Source organism: Syzygium oleosum, unplaced genomic scaffold (assembly GCF_021117445.2).
Source record: "Syzygium oleosum isolate NSW1041296 unplaced genomic scaffold, Sole_v2.1 Sole_v2.15, whole genome shotgun sequence".
NCBI classification, from domain to species: domain Eukaryota; kingdom Viridiplantae; phylum Streptophyta; class Magnoliopsida; order Myrtales; family Myrtaceae; genus Syzygium; species Syzygium oleosum.
The window spans coordinates 3,600,299-3,609,240 of NW_026607499.1; the positions used below are offsets into that span (position 1 = coordinate 3,600,299).

At 42.6% G+C, this 8,942-nt stretch overlaps 1 protein-coding gene across 1 annotated transcript; it reads right to left on the bottom strand.

Moving 5' to 3' along the window:
• Positions 1–7,820: 7,820 nt before the first annotated feature.
• On the bottom strand, positions 7,821–8,942 carry LOC115665146 (ent-kaurenoic acid oxidase-like). Its single transcript, XM_056318434.1, has 3 exons — positions 8,704–8,942; positions 7,923–8,273; positions 7,821–7,857 (listed from the first exon to the last, which is right to left on the bottom strand). The coding sequence occupies exons 1-3, from the start codon at positions 8,940–8,942 to the stop codon at positions 7,821–7,823; spliced, it is 627 nt and encodes a 208-aa protein (XP_056174409.1).

The following is an 8,942-nucleotide window of genomic DNA, read 5'->3' on the forward strand; positions in this document are numbered from 1 at the left end:
GCCTCTCGAGCGAGTTCCCCTAATCAATTTGAGCATCGGCGTACTGACCATTGAGTTTCACCTCAGTTGTGTCCTCTCAAAAGAGCGCGACCGCGAGATTACTTCTTCGAAGCGTTTCATTAACCACCTGACTAATAGCATTGAGTGCTTCATATGTGTAAGCTCAGTGTAGAAAAGTGCATGTCTGATCGTGTACTTGTAAGAATTTCCTAGAATTTCCTAATGTGGGCTTCATTAATTGAAATTAACTGAATTAGTTTGGTCTAATAAAGGTAAGATATATGGGTTCTTAATAAGTCTAATATGGGACTGGCTGGTGTGGGCCGAGTACGGCCCGGCCCGTAATGAGAGAGCCCGTGGTCGAAGACTCTATAAATAGCGCTCAAGTCCCTCCCCTAACCTGATGATGCACAATTTGACTCACATACGGATTTAGAGAGAACTTTCTTCTCGTGAGTGGCAATCTCATTAGGCCAGTGTTCTAACGAAGGGATAGGGGAGAAGCATTTGAGTTCGTGTTCGGAAACCGTCGCAAATTCCGCGTCAAGTTCGATGGATTCCAAACCAGGTACACGAATCTACAATTTCTCCATTATCGTGTTCCGGTTTCTAATTATGGTGATCCTGGGCGTGCCATTTTCGTGGCCAACATTTGGTATCAGAGCCTGCCATAGATTAGAACTGAAACATACGGATTAGGACCATTTTAGTTTTGTCCGAGAGATTTTTGCCCAGTTTCGAAATTTTTTTTTGTCGGATAAAAGTTAAATTTTATTATATATTTGGAATCTACTCGTCGAGAAGAGAAAAATGTTGGGCGGAACGTCGCCGGAAGATGCCGGACGCGCCGTCACGCGCCTTCACGCGCCCTGGGCGCGGCGGCGCGTGAAGGCCACGCGCGTCGTGCCAACCGGCGCGTCTTTCCGCCGTAAACCGCATGCTGACGTCACATGAAGTCAGCGAGGCGCGGATCCGGCTTGACCCGGGTCCCGACCCGGATCCTGACCCGACCCGCCCGTTGACCCCGATCCGGATCCCGACCCGACCCGACCGTTGACCCGACCGGTCAACCGGTCGGACCGGGACGTTGACCTTTGACCGGTTGGACCGGTCACCCGGTCGGACCGGCTTTACTGACCGGTTTGACCGGTTTCTCACGCGCGCACGCGCCGCGTCTTCCGGCGGCGCGTGAGGGCGCGTCCAATGTCCGTTTTGGACGTTCTTGGTACCGACACGCTCGTATCGAGATTCTCTACACTGTGGTGTATTTATTTTGCATGTTTGAGGTTTTTACAGATGTGAAAATACGTATAGAACCCTATATATGCGTATTTTTAGGGTATTTTTGCATATTTTTTTTGTATTTCTCTATGGTTTCGGAAATACATATGGTAGCTCACATGTATATCACCACATAAGGACTGTGTAGAGTGTAATTCATTGTCTATCAATGAATGGAACAGTATAATTAGCATGGCATGTAATTTCAAAGACATACGCCCCTGTCTTTACGTCTAGCATTACATGCATATAGTAAATGTGATACATAAAGCTCATATCCCTGGTATGAGAGATTTTCAAGGTTTCAGTTGGGTTGTGACCGCCAAAGTGGCACACTTGATTGGGTTTGAGAAATATCGGTCTCATATTGTGGTGGGATGTCTCCTGTTCTATTGCGTGATTATACTCCCAAAGGAGGTGATCTTGTATTGGTTCATGGAGGGGTACATGTATAGCATGTGCTTGAGAAATGACTAATCTTAGTGGTTCACACACCCAAAGGTGGTGATTTCACGAAAAATTAGAATATGTTCTCATGGCCGCTGTCATGTGAAGAGTATACAACTGCATGTCATATTTTCTGCCCAAAGGTGATTATGTGATGATGTATGTAACTCTTTGGATAAGTACTCACATGATGCTGATTGTATTGTTTGTTTGTTTTCCAGTCACCTTTTCTGTAAACGGCAATTCCATTTCCATTGAGGTCCTTACTGGTTTGAACTTTAAGAAATGGAAAGAGGATTTTCTATTTGGAATGGAGCTGGCGGATGTTCACATTGCTCTTACAAAGGATAAGCCGGCAGATATCATGGCCACCAGTACTGAAGCTGAGAAAACGGACTATGCTGCCTGGGAAAAGAGCAATCGGATTTGCTTATTGACAATGAAAAAATCCATTCAAGAACACTTGAAAAGTGGTTTGCCAGCTGACTGTACTGCTAAGGAAATGATGACAGCCTTAGAGGCTAGAAACCGCATTTCATCTAATGCTGAGGTTGGTACACTTCTTCAAAAGCTCTTCAATATGAAGTATGATGGTACTGCTGGGGTTAGAGATTATGTCCTTAGGATGGTAGACCTAAAGACGAAGCTTCAAGCTCTTAATGTTTCCATTCCTGATGCTTGTATTGTGCATCAAGCCTTGAACACCCTTCCATCTGATTTTGGGATTATAAAGACAAATTATAATTCCCAAGATGAGACTTGGTCAGTGAATGACTTGATAGCAAGGGTGGTGGCAGAGGAAGAGAAACTTAAGAAGGAAAAAGGGCATCTAGCCTTATATGTTTCTGGTTTCCACAAAAAGAAGGATAAGAAGTTCAGAAATCGTACTCATAAAGGTACTCATGAAACTACCGGTCAATCTGACAATATGGGTCCAAAGAAAACATCCTTCAAAAGGGATGGTGGCCACTGCTTCTTTTGTAAGAAGAAAGGTCACATAAAGAAGAACTGTGGAAAGTTTAAAGCTTGGTTGTCCAAACGTGAGCCTACAGGTAATGATTCTTTTGCACTTGTTTGTGAATCCAACCTATCAGAAGCACCATCCAGTTCTTGGTGGCTCGATAGCGGTGCAACTAATCATGTTGCGTTTACCATACAGGGATTCATAAACCGGAGAAAGCCAAATCAGGATGAGTCAAGACTCACTGTGGGAAATAACGAGAAAGCTGATGTTGTGTTTGTGGGAGATGTAATCTTGATTCTAGACTCTGGTTTTAGATTAATGTTGAAAGACACTTTTTATGTACCTTCTTTTAGACGGAACTTAGTTTCCGTATCGTGTTTGGACATGTATGGCTACTCTTTTGAAATCAAGAACAATGTTATTTCTTTGTTTCTTAATTCAAATAAGGTTGGGTGCTGTTATATGTCCAACGGATTGTACAGATTGTGTTTGTCTCCCAATGACATATACGTCGCTTATACGGCTGAAAAGGTTGTTTCCAAAAGACCACTACCTAAGGAACAGTCTTATGCATTGTGGCATAAAAGGCTTGGTCATATCTCTAAGGATAGAGTAGAAAGGCTGATAAAGACTAACATCCTGCCTGCTCTTAAAGATGACCTAGAGATATGCGTAGACTGTTGTAGAGGTAAAATGACCAAGATAAGGAAGAAAACTGCAGTCCGAAGTTCTGACCTGTTGGAGGTCATTCACACTGATATAAGTGGACCCTATACGGCAACCTTATGTAGAAATTTTTATTTCATTACATTTATTGATGACTATTCTCGATATGGCTATCTGTACTTGATTAAAGAAAAGTCTGAGTCTCTTGACAAGTTCAAGATTTTTCGGACTGAAGTCGAGAAACAGTTGGGAAAGGTCATAAAGGTTGTTAGATCTGACCGAGGTGGAGAGTATTATGGCAAACATGGCGATGCCGGACAGCTTAAGGGGCCATTTGCCAAATACTTAGAGGATTCTGGGATAGTGGCTCAGTTTACTATGCCTGGAAGTCCTGAGCAAAATGGTGTAGCCGAAAGGCGCAATCGCACCCTTATGGAAATGGTGAGGAGTATGATAAGTAGGACAAATTTACCTGTTTTTCTGTGGGGTGAAGCTTTGAAAACAGCTTTGTACATTCTGAATCGTGTACCTACTAAAGCTGTTCCATTGACTCCTTTTGAGTTATGGACTGGACGTAAGCCTAGCTTAAACCATCTTAAGGTTTGGGGATGTCCTGCAGAAGTGAAGTTATACAATCCAACATTAAGTAAGTTGGACTCGTAACCACTCGGTGTTACTTTGTATCTTACCCGATCATTCGAAGGGATATCGGTTCTATAATCCCAATGGAGGCACAAGAATTGTGGAATCACAGACAGCCAAGTTTCTGGAGTTTGATGTGGCCGAAGAAAGTAGCTGCTCACAGACTATTGAGGATAATAGTATGGTGGGTAATGTTGTATCTTTATCTCCTCCCATACAGATAATTGTGGAGACTCCCACACCACAGACTGAACCTGTTGAGGCTCAGGATCCTGTTGTCGAGACAGCTCCTAATGAAGTTCCTCAAGGCTCTCAGGTACAGGATGAGGCTGTTGTTGTTCCAGTAAGGAGATCCATTAGGGAGAGACGATCAGCTATACCACCAGACTATTTAGTATATATAGGAGAGCAAGACTACGATATTGGTTCTGTAGCTGATCCAGTGACTTATACGGAAGCTGTTTCTTGTCCTCAGTCGGAACTGTGGTTGGATGCAATGAGAGATGAAATGCAGTCTATGAAGCATAATGGAGTTTGGGAACTTGTTGAATTACCTGAAGGTCATAGACCCATTGGCTGCAAATGGGTGTATAAGACTAAAAGGGACTCCAAAGGAAAGATTGAGAAGTTTAAAGCCAGACTAGTAGCCAAGGGTTTCACTCAGAGAGAAGGAGTAGACTATGAAGCAACTTTTTCTCCAGTCTCTTCGAAAGATTCTTTGAGAGTGATCATGGCATTGGTAGCTCATTTCGATATGGAGTTACACCAGATGGATGTTAAAACTGCCTTTCTCAATGGAGACCTTAATGAAGAAGTCTATATGATGCAGCCCGAAGGTTTTGCGGCAGATGATTCAGGTACACTTGTATGTAGACTGAAAAAGTCTATTTATGGTCTCAAGCAAGCTTCTAGACAATGGTACTTGAAGTTTCATAGTGTTGTCGCTTCATTTGGTTTTGTTGAGAACAAAGTAGATCAGTGTATATACTCCAAGGTCAGTGGGAGGAAATTCATTTTCCTTATACTCTATGTTGATGATATTCTGCTTGCAAGCAGTGACCTTGGTTTACTGCATGAGACAAAGCGGATGTTGTCAAAGAACTTTGATATGAAAGACCTTGGTGAGGCGTCTTTTGTCCTTGGCATTGAGATTCGTAGGAATCGTTCTCGCCGACTATTGGGTTTATCTCAGAGGGCATATGTTGATCGTATCTTAGAAAGATTCAACATGCAGCAATGCAAGCCAGGAATTGCTCCTGTCAGTAAGGGTGATAAGTTGAGTCTGTCACAATGTCCTCATTCAGATTTTGAGAAAGCCCAAATGAAGAATGTACCTTATGCTAGTGCACTTGGGAGTATTATGTATGCTCAAGTATGTACTAGACCAGATATTGCTTTTGCAACAGGACTTCTAGGCAGATATCAGTCAAATCCAGGATACGATCATTGGGTTGCTGCCAAGAAGGTTTTGAGGTACTTAAAGAGGACAAAAGACTATATGCTGATTTACAAACATGTTCAGGACCTACAGCTAGTTGGGTATTCGGATTCAGACTTTGCTGGCTGTCAAGATGAAAAGAAGTCGACAACAGGTTACATCTTTAAGTTAGCAGGAGGTGCAGTATCATGGAAAAGTGAGAAACAGAAATCAATGACATCCTCTACCATGCAAGCGGAGTTTGTAGCATGCTTTTCGGCCGCTACTCAGGCAATTTGGCTCCGGAACCTCATTAAGGAGTTGATCGTATTTGATTTTGTGGATAGGCCCATACAGCTGTATTGTGACAATAACTCTGCAGTGTTGTTCATTAACAACAACAGAGGTCTCAAGGGGTCTAAGCATATGGAGGTCAAGTACTTGACTATAAAGGAAAAAGTTCAGGATGGTGACATTGCAGTAGAGCACATTTCAACAGATGATATGATTGCAGATCCGCTAACTAAAGGCCTTCGCCCTTGTGTATTTGATCGACATGTCATTAACATGGGCTTAGGAGTATCATGGGATACTGTTGATTAGTGGGAGCTGTTTAGTTTTATGTTGCTCTTATGAAGTTTGTATCTGATTTTGTTACATTTTGTAATATTTGAATATGTATCAACTCTTTTGCATTCAATGAGGTATTTGTGAATGTAGATTTATCAAGTTGAGTATACATATTTGATGAAAATCTCGAGGCATTGTGTAAACCTTGAGTACAGGCTATGGGGCATTCTTAGTATTAGCCTTAACGATATGTCTTGTTACACATAAAGTACAGTTAACTATCAATGTAAGACATATGAAGGTTCGTTGGAACCATGAAGGATATTCTCTGGTGACATATTAGGTTTTGTGACACTTAAGGAGAGAGAATTTGGACTAACAAAGTGGACAACACATAAAGTATCACTCATTATGAGGTATTGTCCATTTGACACACTACCATATTGAATCCATATCAGTAAAGTTGAAAGCACTCGTGACCATGGAAGGCTCTGCGTGAGTACATGCAGTTACCGCCATGATTCGGTGTTCGAGACTTTATGGGATCGGATTGACTATTAAGAATAATCTCTAGACCAATATAAGGGTGCGCACACAGTTCTGTTTCAATTAATATCGCCCAAGTGGGAGAATGTAAGAATTTCCTAGAATTTCCTAATGTGGGCTTCATTAATTGAAATTAACTGAATTAGTTTGGTCTAATAAAGGTAAGATATATGGGTTCTTAATAAGTCTAATATGGGACTGGCTGGTGTGGGCCGAGTACGGCCCGGCCCGTAATGAGAGGGCCCGTGGTCGAAGACTCTATAAATAGCGCTCAAGTCCCTCCCCTAACCTGATGATGCACAATTTGACTCACATACGGATTTAGAGAGAACTTTCTTCTCGTGAGTGGCAATCTCATTAGGCCAGTGTTCTAACGAAGGGATAGGGGAGAAGCATTTGAGTTCGTGTTCGGAAACCGTCGCAAATTCCGCGTCAAGTTCGATGGATTCCAAACCAGGTACACAAATCTACAATTTCTCCATTATCGTGTTCCGGTTTCTAATTATGGTGATCCTGGGCGTGCCATTTTCGTGGCCAACAGTACTGATTCAAAGTAGCCAATAAGCTATTTTCCTTGAGAAAAGTTCATATTTGATCGGGTACTGATTACTTAGTGACAGCATCCAGTGCTTCATACCTTGGAAAGATATTCCATTTGTTTAATCTCCTGGAGAGTCAATCCCTTCAGGGTAGGTGGTCTCCTCGTAATGGTTTCCTCTTGCTCTTCCTGAAAAAATCTCGCTACTTTAAAAAGCAAACTCCGACGCGACTTTCAACCCCAAAAAATTCACAGTGAAAATGTGAATAGTCATGTATAAGTCAAACTGATGTTCGACACAATTGGTATAATTATAAGAAAAATATTTAGTAAGACATATGGAAATGTCTCCCTCCAAATTACTTTGAAATTATCTAACCTTTAGTTTTCGCAATATCTCAGGATGTTCTTTGAGGTAGATAGCAGCCCACATAGAGCCATGAGCTGTGGTTTCGAGGCCATTAAGCAGGAACATGACAGATACGAATGGCCTCCTCATCCAATTTCACCCCATTCTCATCTTCCACCATCAATAAATCCGACATCACATCCTTTCGCTCCATTGCCTGGTCTTTCTTGTTTCTGTCCATCCTCTTCTTTTCCACACTGTCTTTAAAGATCTTCACCAATTTTCTTCTTGCCTAAGACAACATAAGATGAGTTCTGTGACCTCACGATGTAAAGCGATACAATGAGATTTCAAGTCATTGCTAACATGTAATCCTATTACCCTGAGTGCTCCATGAAAATTAAATCCAGGGAGGTTGATGGGTATGGCCAGAAACCCTTCACCCAAGTCACAAAATAAGCTTTCCATCTCGTCTAAGTCGTAGTCGACGCTCGTGCCGAACAAGATGACCTTGTAAGTCACCTTGTTCATCTCGTTCATGAGCGGAATTGGCCGCCCCAGCTCAGCCCATCTCGCCATGGTGGTGACCAGGATGTCCTCGATCTTGCCGACGAACAGAGAGAGCACCTCCATGCCGTTGATCGGGGCGACCGTCAAATGACGGAGCCGCTTGTGCTCCGGGAGTGAGATGCCGTGGAACGATCTGTTGCCAAATATCTTTTTGGTTGCTTTCCGGTAGCCAGGCACGGAGTGTTGGTCATTTGTCAACACACGCTTGCACATCTCAGGATTGCTTACAATGATGCTTGGACATCCATATAGGAAGGTCCTGTATATGCATGTACGCCCAAATCTGCAGCGAAGCAACTATACAATGGTTAAATTATCATGTTTGTCAAGATTAGACTTAGGTATATGTAATCCTAGTACTGCATTCACCAATTTAAATATTATTGTCTAACATATCTTCTGTCACATCCTATCTCTATGCAAATACCCATTGGTTGGAGTGCTTCCAAAGGATATATTATCTGTTTATATTGTGCTAAACAAGGATGCTTGTATGGCGCATTACGCATGTATCATAGATTCTCATACTGGGTTCCACAAAAAATAAGAATTTCTCATGCAGTTTGCGCATCGTTTATGATTTTTTCTATCTTATCATTCACAAAACAAAACTACGTGCACAGTATCTTTTTCTTTTGAGTTGCTGAAACTAAAACAAACCAAGATAGACCGTGAACAAAGCAATTAAACATGAAAGGCTCATTAGGAGAGACCTGGAGATGAAGCTATCCAAGAAGGAATCAGGACGGCCGTTATTGAAAGCCCTAAAGAAGGTCCACATTCGGTCGATCAAGGGCCAGCCCATGTGACCGGGAGGCAGCAGAGAAGCTCTCTGCCGCCCCAAACTGCTCCCGTACACCCACTCATTCACTCTCTTGAGAAGCGCGAATACGAGGCCGCAGCCGCACACCAAAGCTGCAACCACCACACTCGCTACGTGAATCACCTCCAT

What these genes read in the sequence shown, in the direction of transcription:
- LOC115665146 (XM_056318434.1), bottom strand. Translation starts at nt 8,942, where the DNA reads ATGGAGGTGATTCACGTAGCGAGTGTGGTGGTTGCAGCTTTGGTGTGC. An exon ending in TTGGATAGCTTCATCTCCAG is followed by an intron (nt 8,274 to 8,703) that starts GTCTCTCCTAAT and finishes GCTTCGCTGCAG; the next exon opens with ATTTGGGCGTACATGCATAT. An exon ending in GTGACTTACAAGGTCATCTT is followed by an intron (nt 7,858 to 7,922) that starts GTTCGGCACGAG and finishes ACTTGGGTGAAG; the next exon opens with GGTTTCTGGCCATACCCATC.